The 18,142-nt window shown below is 37.5% G+C and overlaps 1 protein-coding gene across 1 annotated transcript in view; it reads left to right on the forward strand.

Annotated features, from left to right (window-relative positions):
- The window catches only part of LOC102373566 (ankyrin repeat and sterile alpha motif domain-containing protein 1B), a 628,604-nt gene extending 610,784 nt beyond the window's left edge, over positions 1-17,820 (forward strand). The window contains exons 11-12 of the mRNA XM_025204190.1: positions 1,181-1,333; positions 17,425-17,820. Of these exons, the coding sequence (XP_025059975.1) occupies positions 1,181-1,333; positions 17,425-17,496 (225 nt within the window). The 3' untranslated portion in view covers positions 17,497-17,820. The remainder of the gene's footprint in view (positions 1-1,180; positions 1,334-17,424) is intronic.
- The last annotated feature ends 322 nt before the right edge of the window (positions 17,821-18,142 follow it).

Genomic DNA, 18,142 nt, shown 5'->3' on the forward strand with positions numbered 1-18,142 from the left:
TTGTATCACAGGTTTTGCTGTATATTAAATCTCATTTGTTGACAAGAGAGTTACAGCCCCTCTGTTGCAAAAGTAGAGAAGAAAAACTAAATATCCCATTACTAATTCTCTGGAACCTCTAGTTTCTGTTTTATGATGTAGGATGTCAGTCTCACAAGCATCCTAGAAATATTTTTGTTAAAATTTTATATCTAGCACCTGCAACAAAGAGCCAAAGACGACTGTGACCAGCCCTGTAGCACAGTATGCTTAGTTTTGTCTGATTCTTCTGGGAACCTCAACAAAATAAGATCAAGATCATGATGTGCTAGCTGCCTGTCAACTATCTGAAGTGACAGTCCTTTTTATTTTTGGCAAGCATTACTTCAGCTTTCAAAAAGAAAACTTTTTTTTTTTTTTAGTGACTTGAATTCAAATTACATTTCAAATAAACTGTAAAGAAATAAATTGGTTCAGGCAAGATTTTAAGTTCAGAAATCTCTACTTTTTAAATCACTTTATCATTCGCTTCAAACTTAAGCTCAATAGTATTATGTTCCTGTCAGACTCGCTTTGTTCCTTTAAAGTAGAAATGTATATAAGCAGACAAAAATGGGAGAATGGCTTCCAGCATGCACTATATTACTGTTACAAACAGTATAGATTGTGTGCCAAATACAAGGCATTCTAAACCTCCTAAATCTTCTTAAAAGTTTACCACTGCAATATATTACTGAGTTAGCAGCAGTTAAACTTCTGTATAAGGATATTATGCATATAATATTATTGCACATTGAGGCTGTTTCATAAGTCTGTCTTTCTTCTCCTTCCATGTGCCATTTGATCCACTCTTATATATTTCTTTAAAATTCATGTAAACAGTGTATCACAAACAGCTGAACAAGCAGGGATTTTATGCATTTTATCTTTAATAGCTAACTTTAAAATCTTCAACTGTCATTCAGAGATGTTTCTGAAAGAAAAATCACAGCTCTTTTACTAAGTGGTAGCTCAGAAGAATTTTAAAAAGTAAATCAAAATTCCAGTAGTTCTCCATTTTTTCACACTGTAGTAACCATTGGAGAAATATTGGAAAAAATAAAATAACTCAGTCACAAAGAACAGAGCACATTATTGATGTATTAAAAAGTACTTAACTAATTAATATTTCTAGTCATTCTTAGTCGTGATTATATTACAGATGAAACAAACTGGTCATGATGGCTACAACCCCCCCTCTGTGGCTGAGTGGCTGGACTCCATTGAACTGGGTGACTATACCAAATCCTTTCTGATTAATGGCTATACAGCGATGGACCTAGTGAAAAAAATCTGGGAGATTGAACTAATGAATGTAAGTTGATTTATTTACAGCATGAAAGAAAAAAAAAACTTAGTTTAAACACACTTCAATCTATTCTATTACCAATTAAAGGTGTAATATGAAAATAAATTGCATTATGAATTACATTTTAAGTACTGTTCCTGTTGTTTAATGATTATAGCTTCTGTACCTGAGTTGAATATACCTTTTACTTTTATATGCTTGAATTGTCTTAATCATGAAACTTAATTAGCACAGTTTAAATTTTGGCTTCTGGATTTTTGATTCTTAGAGAAACATTTTTCTTTGCTAAAAATTATATGATATCAAAGGTGACAACTACAAAACATGTTATTTCCAGTTTGGTTAAAAAGAGTATAGCAACACTATTTTTATAAGATTGCTTACAATTTATTTTTTCTAGGCCAAACTAGGTATAGAGCAAAGACGTCTTTAAAGTACTCGAGAAATGATGGTAACGAAACAAAATATTTTCACTCTTACTCATGCTTTCAATCTTGCTTTCGTATCTCTCAGGTAAGATAGATCTGACACGCACAAAATACATGGAAATAATTGTCAACATTTATTGTATAATGACTAAAATCAAATTTCCACCATTATAATCAATAATGTAATAGCATGGTTTTATCATATGGAACTTAAAAATAGATTAAGGTATCTATAACTGAATTGTTCTCCATTTTAAAACATTTATGGTAAGACTTTGAATCTGCTGTGACAAACATATTGTCAGGTAAGCTGGTCTGTAGAGTATCCCCTAGCTGGCAAAGAGTGCCTATGCCACATACTTTTTCTTCCCACAAACTAACAAGGTTTTATATCTAGCACCTTAGAACTTAGTGTGGAAGGCATTACCACATTGATTGTTCAGCTCATCAACCTTGGGTTGCCAGAAAAGCCCTCTTGGGGGCTATAGGCAGCTAAGCATAAGCTAGAGCAGCTGCTCTGACTTATAATAGGGAGCTGCCCAGGTTCCAGTTAGCCCTAGATTTGGGAAAGGAAAGACACAAAAATTATATAAATCCAACTCCCACCACCCCATGAGATGTTCAGAGCATAGCTGAGATACAGTTTAAGACTAAGGCTTATAAAAAGATAAACTAATAGAAAATATTACTGATGGTTGTAATTTATTCTTCAAACAAAATCCCATTACATTTAACTTGAGCTACAACCACTTATCAACATGACAATAGAGAACAGCTAGGACCAAATTCTGCCTTAAGTTATACGCATATCCAAAGACTATTGAATTCAATGGATATTGCATGCATGTACCAAGACAGGATATGGACATCTCAAATTTGATTTGTTTAAAGTATATTAAAGAAATGTCTGGAATTCTTAAAAGCAATTGAAAAAAGCTTTTTTTTAGAAATTTACACAAAGTACCAGTGAGAAAAGGGAATTGGTCATGGGCTTACAGTTCCCTACCTGCATTACATACTCCAAATTAATTATGCATCCAGAACATTTTGCCATAATCAATTTGGAAACAAATTGCCCTTTAGCTCCCCCAGGTGGATCATTAAAATTTCATTAAAGGCTAATGGCTTGATTCTTGACTCACTTAGATTCATATAAAGAGGAGTAACAGCAGTAAAGTCAGCAGCATTATACTTGTGTTACACTGGTGTAAGTCGGATCTGAATATGGTCCTAGAATTTTTAAAACTTCACAGTATGTTTTCCTTTAGGAATTCTTCCCACTTCTCCCTATTTGCAAGCATATACCTTTTTACCATGAGCTCCAGAAATATAAAAAGCAATAGCTATCAATGTACACTCTGGACTAGGTTGTACAGGAGTACTCAATTGATTAATCTGCTCATTTGTTTTTCCCCCTCCCATTTTTCCTTGTTAATTCTTGTAAATTAGTTTTTAGTTGTTATTATCAAGAGTTATATAAAAATACTGTTCAAGGAACAAAACTCTAGCTTCCCTGAGTATTTACTGATGTTTTGCAGTTTTAATTTCTCATCTTATCTATATAAGAAAATTGGGATTTTGAAGCATGTTGTGTCCATCAGAAAAAAATGTCCAGCTTATACCATTCTGTTTGTTTGAATTCCTTCTCATAAAGTTCTACCTCTTGTTCAGATGATATCAAATAGACATTTATGATGGAAATATTCTTAATGAAAGAAGCTATAAAGTCCCAAACATTTAAGTGTGGCTCTATAGCTTCAGTTTTTAGTAGTTTAGATTTAGACACTGGGGGAAAAAAAGATTCAGATATGAAACTCATAGTTGATTTTATAACTTTGTTTTGGCTGTCCTTGGTGCTGAAAGTTTAGTGTGTCAAATACAAGACACGGTGTCCTACTTGGGCCCAGCACAAATATCCAATAGCACATATAATAATGACTGCAGGTATGAGCACTCTTTTTCTTTGACCTGAGGTTTTTACAGTTAGTATCAATAGAGTCTTTGAAACTGAAATCCTCTTTAGCTCCATGCAAAGTCTTCTAGATTTCACTTAGTGCTTCACTTCTAGGAAGACAGAGGGAAGTTGCCCAGGAATTCTTGAAAGGTAAACATTCCTTATTCCTTTATTTTCTCTGTGTGAATGTCCATTTATGCACCTGAGGTTCAAGGCCTTGAGTTTTCAGACTCTGCCTCAGATCTATAATTATGTTAATAGTAACAATGTATGATACAAGTGAAGAGCAATGGTTTCATCCACTTTAAAGTGGATAACTAGTCTTCTATTTGATAGCACAGAGATGTTGACCACCCAAACAATGCCATCTAAAGAGACTCTACATTTTGCTACCTTCCTACAGAAGAACTGCTCTTATTTTCCAGTGCTAGTTCCAGCAGTTTCAGAATGGTCACCATTCAGCTTATCCCACCCCAAGACAGTGGACAGCAATTTTCTAAGAAAGGTGGAGAAGGAAACAGTTTGACTTTTCATCAGTGGCAGAGGCCTTGCCCTTTAACTGTTGTAGTTCCTACATCCATGTCATTATCTCAAAGCAGCACATCTGATATGCAGCTTAATAGCTATGAACTCATGTCTTATACAGATTTGGTGTCTCTTTCCTTAGGTTTTTTTAATCCCTTTCTTTTTCTAGCACCTTGGAAAAACCTTTTTCAAAAAGTTGGATTTTAAAAATCACTAAAAAAGGACTACACATTTCTGTTTCTTCCTGGCTTCAAACTTTCATCATCATCATCCCTTCTGAGGGGCAATTGATTCTGGAATTTAAACGCGACTGGATTGATATCTCCTCTATAAGGATCAAGAATGCATATCTCTCCCCTAGTCCTCCTTCATCAATTTTTCTGGAAAGTAAGACATATGGCGCTTGCATTCTTCTAATTGCCCTAGCCTGGACTTGTTAGAATAAATACTCGCTCCTCCTTTCCTGGAAAATGGGATTTCCAGTGTTTCGGCTCTTGTCTCCCAGATATTTTTGAGTCACAAGCAAAATCAAATGCTAATAATTGATTCAGGTTCACTTTATTTAGCTCTGTGGAATATTTTAGACCTTTTCCAGAAATCAATCTTTCCTGCTGACAGGTTAGATTTTGAAGTCCCTTGATCTATCTAAAGGTTAGATTTTGAAGTCCCTTGATCTATCTAAAGGTTAGATTTTGAAGTCCCTTGATCTACTGCTGAAAGGTTAGATTTTGAAGTCCCTTGATCTATCTAAAGGTTAGATTTTGAAGTCCCTTGATCTATCTAAAGTAAAGCACTGTACTCTAGAATGTAAATGCTTTTCTTTGTGACTAATAACAGAAAGGTCCTCAGTCTTTTTCAATCACTTGTTAAGCATTGCTACGTCTCCCTTAAGAAGTCTAATTTATTTATCTTCTTGAGCATACTTTAAACTAATTTCCTGTCACTGCTGTGGTAAGGCAAAGGCAGTTCTCTTCCTTCCTCCTTCATCATCAACCTGTGGCACACTGTAGGGTTTTTTCCTAGGTGCCGCGGGGCTGCATTGAAAGAAAGGGAACATAGGAGGTGTTCTTTTGGGTGAAGAGTTGCCTGTGAATGCAGGGGACATTCAGTGGCCCAGGAGGTCTATTTCATCCTTAGTTCCCAAGCTCATTAGTTTATCTGCCAGTTAAAGCTACAGTATCCCTGCTATATGAGAATCTTCAGGTTTTTACAGTCTACTAAAATAGACTTTAAAATATTTTTACATGGATGATCCAGCCTTTATCTTCTGGTAGATTATTGCCTACCTACATGGCAGCTTAGATTTTTTTTAATCAGACTTGTATGTCCATACTTTAAGCCTATTAGGAAGTGTTCCTTTTTAGTTAAAATTTAATTTCTTGATTGGAACTATTTAAACTAGAAGGAAAAGATAAATTTATGCATTTATAGCTGACCAACCTTTGTCAGAGATCACCAGGTAGAAGATGATATTATTTTGAGGGAATATCCCATTTATGCACCAACCTGCCTCCCTTCCTCTTCTCAGAATCACCCAGCTTCTGCTGGGAGATTCCACAAGATAAGTTTTAAGGGCTTTAGGCTACTACTGGAAACACTTTTCAAAGCTGTCTAGAATTTCAAGGGCATAGTCTCTGTTTGGAAATTTTCAAAATAGATCACATTTTGCATAAAGTTTCAAACTGGACCACGCTGCATTCACATTTGCTTTAATTGGCTAGTGCCTCACTAAATAGCCTTACAGTCTACTCCAATAGAGCAGAGTCAGCTTGGCTAAAAAAATCCATATTGTATACTTGGCATTTGTGCATTTGGAAGGATGCCATACAGAGCTCAGTCTATACTTTTCTTGAGCTTTGTTCTTTCTATGCTGGGCCTAAATCAGATGCTCCTTCAGTCTCTGTTCAGTGAATTACTCAGTTCTTCTCCTGCTGTTATTACTTCTTAATCTCCCAACAGTGCCAATCTGCAGAGGCAATTTCTGAAGGAGAATGAAAGGTTACTTATCAGTAACTGGCATTCTCAGACAATATTGTTTCTTTAGAACCACATCTGTCAGTCTTTTACCTCACTACTTCAGTCTTGTGCTAGATTTCAAATAGTAGAAAGAAACCGGATGTTTAGAGCCACAGTCCTTTAGATTCTACTAGAACATTCATTTCTGACTGTTAGCGGAACTCATGAGAGCAATTACAATTGCTTTTCAAATGATTCCTGTATTCTTGGTTCAGAGAAGTCCTTCAAAGATTGTTGCTTTGTGTAAGTAACATATTTACTTGAATATAAGACAAGGTTTTTTCCCCCCTCAGCATAGGGAAAAAAGCCCCTCAAATTGCATTTACATACAAGGAAAACTCATTAAATACATTGTCTATCATTGAATTGCTGCCAAAAGCAATACATCTCAGTAATGGAAATCAGCTATGAAGCTAAGTAAATACAACCAACACTGAGTTTGATTATAAAGTATATGGCAGACATGCTGACAGGAACCTACCACATTTTTTATGCGTGGCCCTTAAAAAAATGGATACTTGCTGATGGAAACCTTTTTTTGGGCCTAAAAAAGTAAACAAATAATGGGTGGGTGTTCTCTCCTTGGGGAGCTGGCACCAGGCCTGGAGGTACTGCAATATCAGGCTGGCACTGGGAGAGCCAGAGTCAGCCCTGACACCCTCCCCTTGGTGCCAAAAATGAATTTTATTGGAAAATGTTAAGAGTCATGAAACAAAAATGACAAAGCCATAAGGGAAATACAGAGTGCCCGAGTGAAGGACTAACATAAGAGGGATGGGGGTGAGGAGGGGAACGCAACTAGGTTACAGAAAATACAGTGTTAGCCAACTGAGCCTAAGTGCGGGGAGGAGGGATGGGGGACGGGGAGGGAAGGGATTGCGAAGCTTAGAGAGAAAGAAGATAGATGCACACAAGCCCGTACAATAGTCCATAGCAGTAGAGGGAATAGGTTGAAGAAGTTACTCAGTCCATAGAGTCCTGTCATGGGGGTCCTTGCTGGGTGGAGTGGAGTGGTCTGTGGTTAGAGAGGAGCTCTCAGAGTCCATCGGATGCAGAGCTGAGGTTGCTACATTTAATCTTAGCCAAAAAGGCTGAAATGCTGATAGAAAATTACCACAAGGATAGGTTAGTGCAGCCCATCTGAATAAAACATATAGGCTAGGGACAGACATTCAAAAAGCTTGAGCCTGAATTGATTCAATCTTTGTAGGTTAGTCTAACCTGGCTAGGCTAAATCAGTTTTGTAATCAGATAGTCATCCCAGAAATGCAAGCAAATGCCTGCAGTGGCTCAGGCTAGAAGCTGGGTGGTGCTAGAGCAGCCCTCCCTTCCCTTGCACAGGACTGAATTTAGGGGTGTGTGGCCAGGCCCTGGCAGGACACTGTAATTAGGGAGGGGTCCCCCACCCCTTGACAAGAGAGCATTTATTAGCACTGTTATCAGCATTTAACACCCCATCAAAAACAAAGCCTCACTCATTACAAGCTCTTCTTAAACAGCTTTTTCCAAAGGAAAATGCATACCAGCCTCTGTCTTCCTTACTATTCATTCCATCCAGGAAAAGCACACACCAACTGCAGATGCTTCCTCAGCCTGATGAAGGGTTTTTAAACCCAAAAGCTTGCTAAGAATTTTTTTTCCAACTATTTAGTTGGTTGAATAAAAGAGATCAGATTTACCCAAAGAACCTCATCTACCTTTTCCAAAGGAAGGAATGCAGGGACATTACCATCTGAGCTGTTGATTGCCTCCAAAAAGCCCTAAGCAGACACTGTTCTATGTGCCTTACACAGCATTCGCTAGCATACCACATGCTGGTTACAGTCTGTGCTGTGGGAGAGAGGAGGAAAGGATCTCTGCTTAAGCAGTGAGTGGTATGAGGGGGAGTAGAAGGGTACAGGGAAGCCAGCAGACCCTGCTGTGCCTGTAAGTCTCTGCCAAGCTCTAGCCAGGGAGCAAATGGGAGGGGCCAGCTCTGCTGTGCAATAGAGAGCCCAGCCCAAAGATCATGCCGGGGTCCTTGGGCTGTCTGATTTAGCTTAAACCAGCAAAGGGTCTGGGACAGAAATTTCATAAACCAGTTTGACCCAAATCAGTTAAGTCTGATACTACATCTCAAACCGGGTTCAGCCATTTTCAAACTGGTTTATGTGCAGTGAACATCTGTTCTGTTACAGGTTTAAACCAGTTTCTGAGCACTTAAACCAATTTATTTGTAATGTCTGTCCATACCCATAGTAATGCCAAGTGCAGCTTCCCTCAGTGCCAACTCTTTTTCAAGTCAGGATGAGCTACTACATTGCATACTTATCAATTTCCTCTTCGCTCCCACAGCTGGGCTGTCTCTTTCTTTCCCATGTATACATTTTCCATGTATAGAATCTAATTATTTGCATGTCATCTTATATTCAGGGTCATCTTATAGTCAAATAAATATGGTAATAGATTCTCAGAACTCAGATTTTTGATAATTTTCCTGTTAAAATGATGTTTGGAGGTTGCTGAATGTTATTTATGTTTGAGAGTGGCAAATCTTCTACATGCATCTTCTGTAGAAGCACTTTCTCCTATTTTGGAACATTTTCTCTGGTTTCTATAGGTTGCTGTTCTGATCACATATATGTCATTACTTCAGTCAGACTTGCTAAAGTTGATTTCTGTGACTGTGGAGTTCAATTTTTTTTAAAAAGGATATAATTAAAAGTTAATAATTCTCATATCTAGTTTAGTGATGGAGAGTATTTAAAATGTAGGTGGGTAACTTTAGGAGAGCCATTTACTTCCATGTCCTTTGGATCAGACTTGTACTAAAGGTTAAGTAGTTTCTAAATGGTTACAATGCTATTTGTTATGGGGTTTTTAGAAGTCACCCTTTTGAAAAGCATGAATTTGTTCATAGAAATGCACTCTTGTTTATATGGCTTTTACTGAGTACCAGTGTATCAAAATAACACATCCTGGCTGGCTCAGTGTATGATGAAAAGAAAGTGCAAAGGAATCGGAGTCTGTTCTCAACCCTTCAACCTGATGTACAGGAATGTCAATCACAGTCCTTGTCCTTGAAGTCCTAGTGTGTAATTCAGAACAACTAATACTGCTAGTTTTACTTCCCATAGTAATTCAGAACAATTAATACTGCTAGTTTTTCTTAAGTGGTCAAATGCATGTGGTGCTACAGCCTACCATATTTCTACGTTAGATAATAAAATAGCATACCTTGTTTCTGTACCAGGCAGCAGTCTGGTAGAATGCAACATATGGCAATAACCATCTGTACAGGGGATCTTGGATGCACTGATTTTGATTTGGGCACAATGCTTCAAGGTGCTGCTAATTGTGGTGTTGAGTGAGTGGTCTGATACAGTCAGAAACTATCATTGAAATCACCATAATAGAGACTTTCTTGTGTGTTTTGATTTTATCAAGAGCAAGACCTCCCAAGACATTTCATTTGTTGTGTACACTATTTTGATACCATGTCTCTATATTGAAACTCACAGTTGTATAGAGCCAAAAGAGCTGTGCCATCATACATGATTCAGAATCATATGCCAGCATTAAATGATTGAGAATGTGTCTGTTGCCTTGCACAAATGTATATGAACATTATGCCATTCCATAACACTAAATAAGGAACTAGGTATTTCATGTCTATTCATTTATGAGGTCTTTAAAGATTTCTTTTAAGCAGATTGAGTTGCAGTTCCATTATTTTACATATAGAGATCATTAGTATGTCACTAATATTGCTTCTTTTATAGTTCCTACAATTAATAGAACATTACTTCACCACACAAAATTAATTTGGGCCAAGCTTATACAACTTAAAATCCAAAGGACAGCTCCTAGGTGACTAGTTTTCTCTTTGAAATACTATCCGTGATTTATTTGTATTCAATAAGCACATTGCATTAAAGACTATATAATGTGATTTATTTCCCCATACTATGATCCTGTGCATTTGACTCATCCAGGCTGCTTACTAAGATTCTGAAAGGTCTTTGTATTATACTGTTAAGTTTCTTCTGCTCCAAAAAATGTAGTCATATAGATAGGTACATTTGCTCCATTGAATCTTGCCTATGATCGTGGGTGGTCTATGACCTTTTGCTATACTTTTCTTCCCACTTTGACTAACGGTAATGACTTTATCAATCTTTTATTTCACCAGCATCTGTGGTTCTTGCATGTCTTTCAAAAGCTTCTCTTATGGTTTTAATACTGCTATCTTCTCTCAGATTTCCTATAGGTAGTTAACTATATGTGGTATCCCACAGCCATTTGCAAAATGTCATAACAATTTACTTCACAACCTTTGGATTTTCTGCTGAGATTACACCTGCTTCATGGGATTCCCACACTAAGGTTTCTATAACTGACATTACTTTCTGAGGACCATGATTGTGTACTTGCTGATTGGTCTGATGCACAAAATGTTCTCCCAAGTCTTGATGGTAATACAAAAGAGGCACCTATTCAATATATATCTTTAGCCTTCACTGATACTAACTAAAGGTCAAGTTGCAGTGCAAGCCTTTACAATTTTTTAAAATCTTCCTCTGCACTACTGTTTCCTCCTACTTTATGTTGGGTCTCAGCAGGACTCAAATTCAAAGCAAAATTGGTGGTAAACAGTTCATCATTTTAAAATGAAATAGTTTGTTCAATTTGAGTTACTCATAGAAGGAGAGCAAAAGAGATGAAGCATTTCCCCTGTGGATCTCATCAGTGTTATAAGTACTTTGCTGGTAAAGTAGTAAGTCTGTTGTTATCCATCTTCATACCATTTCACTTCAGAAAGCAATGGAACAGGACAATCTAAGAAAATCTGAAATAATCAGTTTAACATTATGTATGCTATTTTCTTGCGGTTGTCAATTTAATAAAAATATTTAATGTTTTCTGGTTAAAAAGGACAAACACCTCATCTATCATAATATGTTTGATTTAGCAGACCTAGAGAGTGGTAGTTCGCTGTGTTAGTCTGAAGTCTGGCAGAAGGCAGGGTAGATTTGTACCTTATAGACTAACTAAGTCAGAGGTGCATGGTATAGATGGTTTAGCAGTCCAGGGAATTGGAACTCATATTCTCTAACTAAAGTTTCCAGTTTCCCATTAAAGTTTTTAAATTTAAGAATGTCACTAATATCAATAATGCCACCTACGCCTCTCCTGATAAGCAGATGTTTGTTTTTATATTAGAACTCTTAAAAACAAATCAATTTCTATTTCTCTTTCTTCTTTCTCCTTACCAGCCTCCCCCAACACACTCTCCAAAACAGATTGTGATCAGGTACTGAAATGGCTGATTGGCAGCAGTCTTAAACAGTAATAATCAAAGCTGAGCAATTTTAGCACCTATTATGTTCTACTTGCAGGATCATTTTCTTGTCCTGTAACACAGTATGTAGTGTAAATGATACATTTATTATGCAAGATATATGTTTTACACAGACTGTGTCTATTTACTGCAGCACATGATGTGCCCTGGAAACATCCTGAGGAAATTTTCCAGGATTCAAGAAGAAAATAAATTGCTCTATTATCTGCTCACCACTCTTAAATCTCAGTATCATGAGAGTAGGTTCCTTTGTGAGGTTTCAGAACCGTATCTTTGTTTTAGGGTGTACAACAGCAGAATAATAACCTCAAGCCCACCTTGAGTATTACTGCCCTTAAGCATGCTAGAAAGCAAGCCCCCTTCACAGCCCACAATCCTTCATACAAAAAAACAGATAAAATAAATAGTCACTAAACATTTTGTTGCCCTAGGCAACTACTTGTTCTGCCTACAGTATATTTGAACAGCCCTGCACAAAGTAATTATATTTTAGTTTCTTAACTCTTTTGGTGTTGGTGAATGTACAATGTGGATTTTAGTCAACAGATGTGCATCCTGTATCCAGCTATTTTATTTTACATTAGTTCAGGCATTTGAGAGATATCTCAGTTTATTTTAGTCCCTACAATCTTAGGATATTATCCTTTAATACAGTAAAAATGATGTAGATAGAAGAAGATTAGCCTAAATCATTTTGATGATTTAAATTTTGGTTTTGTACTCAAACCCTTTTTTATAAGTTTCCTAAAGTCAGGTAATATTTGTGCTCCAAAAACCTCTCTCATAGTTCTGAGTGTAGATCATTTTAAAATAGATTTTGTTGATTGAAGATTGCAATTGAAATGTAGTTTAGATAAAAATGAACATAAATATACTTGTGCTACATTTGTGATCAATGGATTTATAACAATATATAATGTTATAAATCAATTTTGCTGCCTCTGTTCAGGAGAAACATAGCCAAATGTGGAGGTCACGGGGAAGAATCTGACAAATCTGATGAGAAGAGCTTTTAAATTAGGTTCTGTGGGGGACTGCAGCAATAACCTAATTAGGATGAAGGGAGAAAGAGCTAAATTCTGGAGAAGACATTGGGGGAAAGGCTAAAGAAATGCAAGGGGAAAAACAGTAGGAATGTCTCCAGTGCTCCTTCAGGACCTCTGTATCAATGAAAGGAATATAGGGAGCAAACAGGATGGACTGCAGTCATAGTATGTAAAAAAAAAAAAAAACACATATGAATCATTTGACATTACAGAGACTTGGTGGGCTGATTCCCACAACTCAGTTATCAACATAGAAGGATATAGCTTGTTCCAGAAAAATAAAAACAGGTAAAAAAAGAAAAAAATGTGTTGCACTGTACGTCAGGAATGTATACGCTTGCTCTGAGATCTAAGAGGAAGAGAGAAGTAGATCTGTTGAGTGGTTGAAGTAAAAGGGTTAGAAGAAGAAGAATGAAGTTATAGTGGGTGGAGGAAGAGGAGGCAGATAAGGCATTTTCAAGCAAGTAAAAAGAATACCTAATAGATATGAGTAATAATGGGGGATTTTAGCTTCCCTGATGTCTGTTGAAAGAAAAATAGAGAATAGGTTGAAGTGCCAAATCCTATGCTGTACCTCTTACGTTTGTGATCAGTATAGTTGTGCATCTAAGACCCAGATCCTATTTCACTTCTAAGATGCTATCAGCTTAATCCACAACCCAGGTTTCCTGTGTCATTGGCAGTGAAGCATCCCTTTGGCTATGTTGCACAAGAGCTCTTGGTGTGGGGGTCTGCTCAGAGCTCCTGCTTTTACAGGCGGAGGGAGGAGAGGGGCTAACAGTGGCCGTGTTCACTCCCTGGACTCTGCAGCTGCCTGAAAGCAGGAGCTCTGGTCAGACTCTCTCCCTTTCAGCTGGTGAACTCAGAGCTGAATGAAGCTCCAATAGGAACCCACATTGACCAGGCAGTGAGTTCAGAGCTAATTGTGCATGCACAGCACAAATAAAGTGGGGGGACCTATCCCCCTTGTCCCAGTTTCTGGATCTGTTACTGATATTGGATTAGACACCTAAGTGGCCATTGTGGATCACTTCTGAGCTTTTACAGTAAGATAGGTGTGGATGGGTAGGGAATTTTGCAGGTCAGGATGGAAACGCATAAGACATCTTAGCAGAATTTAAGCTGGGGTGAGGTGTCACTGAGCACTTGTGTTACTGAGTTTCTGGCTGGCCGAAGCTTTCTGCCTAGGATGAGCTTGATTTCTTCCTTTGACAGTGCAATTGGTTTGGTGGATAAGGGGGGTGAGATGGATTATAATAAGAATTTCGGCACATTTTTGTAACCCCTTTCTTTTCCTAATATTCTTATTAAAATATGCCGTGTCCTACTGAACATATTTGTTTACCACCTAAGTACATTTTCTTGAACATGGATGATAAAGTTCATGTCTCAGTTATCTATTAATGTCAGGCCTACTTATGCCAAGCTCAGTCTAGTCAGGCCCAGGGCCTACTCCTATCAAAATTAGTCTCATAGATCCTAAGGCTTTCCTATTTAGTCTTACTGCATCCTAAATCAGACCCTATAGGCCACAAAATACATAGGAATAAAAATCAGGAAAGCAGAAGCAGAAAATCAGCTACAACTGGCAAGAGGGATTAAAGACAGTAAGAGGTTCTACAAATGTCAGATGAAAAAGAAAGACCAAAAAAACCTGTCAATGTTGTACATGGTGAAGAAGATCAAAGAAGGTGGAGCTGCTCAGTGCCTACTTTGTTTCAGTCTTCACAGAAAAAATAAACTGCGATCAGAGGACTTGTAAAATTAATAAAAGAAAAAAAGGGGAAGCTAACCTACTGCTATGGCAAACATAGTGTTAAAATTTAAAAGGAAAAAACCTTCCCATGGAGATCCAGGAAATAATAGACCAGTTAGCCTTACTTCAGTACCTGTTAAGTTACTAGACCAGGCTATAAAACATTAATTTGTAAATCATAGAATATTAGGACTAGGAAGGACCCAATGAGGTCATCTAGTCTACCCCTCCTGTTTAAGGCACAGTCATCCCTATCTAAACTATTCCACCAAAGCATTTGTTTAACCTTCACTTAAAAACATCCATAACTTCTTAATGCCCCATATACTTAAAAGGATTGTCCTAATACCCAACCTAAGTTTCCCTTGTTGCAATTTAAGATTGTTACATCTTGTCCCCATGTTTATGGATAAATCAAAGCCTGGCCACCTCCTTCTTCAGGCCTCATGCCTGAGTTCTCATACCATATTCTTGAGGGAATCCACTAGTAAGGACCTCTCTCTTCAGAGACTTTCCCACCACCCCCACCTTGTTGTCATTAGCAGAGAAATGCAGGCCACTTTTCTCACACAATGAGGCTGCAACCTAGGTGGAAGCCTCAGAAGTTGGAGGCGGCATGTGGACAAGTCCTCAACAGGTAGAGGCAAAGCACCAATAACAGTTTTGCTATTGTGTCTTCTAATCATTACAATGCAGCTTCTTTGGAAGAAAAAAATCCCTCTCCCCCTCTTACACTTTTGCTCAGCAGCCTTAAACAAAAAAAGGTATTGAACTGTAGATGAGGAAAATCCCCCTGCAACCTCCCACTCATTGTCCTATTAATTGACCTGTTGACTATCTCTTGCTATTGCTTGCATCTTGTGTCACTGGGCCTTTGTCTGGCTTAAGCTTTCTGCCTAGGATGCAGGGGTAGCCAACCAGTAACCAACATGGATTTATAAAGGGCAGTTCATGCCAAACCAATTTGATTTCTGTATTTGACAGAGTAATTGGTTTGGTGGATAAGAGGAATGAGGTGGACTTTCATAAGATTGTCAGTGCATTCCTACATGCCATTCTTATAAGTAAGCTGAAGAAATATGGGCTGGATAAAATTAAGTAGATATATAATTGGTTGTATAACCACAGGCAAAGAGTGACTATTAATGGATCAATGTCAGAAGGTCTCAAGTGGCACTCCACAGAAGTCTGTCTTGGGTCCATTGCTGTTTACCATGTTCACTTCGGGAAATATGTTAATGCAGGCATAGTGAGGACACTGTTCAAATCACAGATGGCACAGAACTAGGAAGGATTGCAGACTGGAAGATAAGATTAAAATTAAAAGAATCTGATGAATTGGAGAAATACACTGTAGATAATGAAATTCAAGAAAGAGAAATGTAAGCTATTACACATAGAGAAGAAAAACAAAATACACACATGCAGAATGAGGGATAATTGGCTTGGCAGTAGCATAGTGAAGAAGGATCTAGGGGTTATGATGGATCGCAATCTCATGAGTGTGATGTTGTAAAAAAGAAAACAAATACAATTTTAGGTTGCTTTAAGGGAAGCATTGTATACAAGACAGAATGATAGTATCATTCTAGCTAGCACTAGTAGTCCCCAACTGAAATCCTGTGTCCAATTTTGAGCACACATTTTTAAAAAGTTTAGAGAAACTGGAGACGGTCCAGAGGTAAGTGACAATGATGAAAAAGGTATTAGGGTGTAAACGGTACACTCCAATGGTAGGCTGAAGGAACTGTATGCGTTTAGACTGTAGAAAAAGAGATTACGGATTGCATAGTATTTTCAAATATTTGACAGGTTGACATAAAGATGAGGAAAAATTGTCCTGCCCTCTATGACAAGGAAGGACAAGACTCTAAGGCCCCCTCTACACATTAAATGTTTTGTGCAGTTAACTGGTTAATTAACTGAGACCAGCTACATGCAGAGTACCTATTGTACCACTAAAATGCCTAACCAGCTATAAAGTTAGACCTAAAAAATCTGTACTGACTTTATAGCTGATTGCTATCCAGCTTATATTTACATGTGTAGCAAGGTCTGCCCCTGTGGCTGGGGGCCCCGTCAACTGACTGGGCTCCCAGCTGTGCACTGTGTGTAGCTGGTGGCTGGGAGTCCTGCAGCTGAGGGTATTCTTCTTCCTGGTGGCACCCCACAACCACCAGGACTGAGAGTCCCGCAGCTACAGAGCTCTCCATCCTGGTGGCAGCCCTACAGCACTAGGGTGGAGAGTCCTACAGCTGCGGGACTCCCAGTCCCAACTGGCGCAGCTTAGAAATCCTTGAGAGTTACAGGCCGGTATCATTATCCCTTTCCCTTAGTGGTCAAGATTTAGCAAGCTTACACACACATAGTTCTTTTGAACTGTTCTCACTTCAGTTTCTTCAAATTCCAGGTTTTGGGGAGACGATAGATGTTTTGGAGTGTTTTTATTTTTTAAGTGTTATAAATAATTTTCTCAACCTAAAACAATAAAGTTAAAAATACTGCTTTCTTCAGAAGTAGTATATGTCCTTAACCATTTCTTTGTATAATTTGGATAGAAATTTAACAAAATATAGTGTACAAGTTTGTATATGTCTACTGATCTACTGAAGAGAACTCGCATAATAGGGTGTACTTTTGTAGATCTGATTTTCTTTTTTTTGGATAAAAGAACCTGAGAGATCTTTCTACTTTTTCACAAGAAAGCACTAATGTGATTCACAGCATTTGGAAAAATCTCAAATGAAATATTCAATCTATGATTATTCAGGAACAAATAATAAACACATTCGTTTGGGTACTAGAGAGCTAATAAATGGTACAAACACTGAAAAAGATTAGTAAGATTCTGATCTTAAATACACTGTTGTTAACTTGTTGAAACCTGGAGTTAATCTGGATTTGTAAAAACAGATCAGACTCTAGCTTGATAAGAGATTCCTATCTCCCACAAAAAAACTTATTCCTAGTCAAAGATGAAAACCTAGTTACATATCCATTCTCCTAACTGCTATTTTTATTATACATACAGGAATCAGCCCAAGGTTTTGGCCATCCTGCTTTCCTCAGGGGTTACACACCAAGATGCTACACTTCTATTTAAAACAAGATCAGAGAGTCAAAACTAAACATCAGGGGTAGGCACAGCTGAGCTGCCTCCCACGTGACCGGCCAGCTACATCATCAAAGAGGATTCCCCCTCATCATCCTTTCCTCATGTGTAAGCCACCTGAAGAAACAAAATACAGCCATAATGTAACTGCTGCAAATACTTGTCCTTCCAATAAGCAACAAAGGAATCCATATATAGACTGGACAGAAATAGAGCAAGATTCTTGAAAATCTATATAAGTGAATAAAGTGAATTAAAACATTTGTGCTCCCCAGTTCACAATGTTTCTACCATGTTTTCAATAAATATAACTAAACCCAAATCATTTTGTGCTTCCTGTCTTATGAATTGAACATCTAGAAGATTTATATTAACACTAAAAATTGAAGTAGTACCTGAGGAAATCTGGATGGCAAAACTCTGGACCAATTCCTAAATATACACTATAAAAAAAGTAATTGTAGACTGGATAAGTATGCAAATTCTTTTGTTTGAATTACAATTTGCTAGAGGTTGTCATGAATTTAAAAATTGTGAAAATATGCTTTTTCTTATTCCTTAATCTTATTAACATTGATATGCGCAGTGGATCCATATTAATTTTAAGTGTCAATTGACACTTAAATTGGGGGGGGGG

The sequence above is a fragment of the Alligator sinensis genome, unplaced genomic scaffold (genome assembly GCF_000455745.1).
Source record: "Alligator sinensis unplaced genomic scaffold, ASM45574v1 scaffold154_1, whole genome shotgun sequence".
In the NCBI taxonomy this organism is placed as follows: domain Eukaryota; kingdom Metazoa; phylum Chordata; order Crocodylia; family Alligatoridae; genus Alligator; species Alligator sinensis.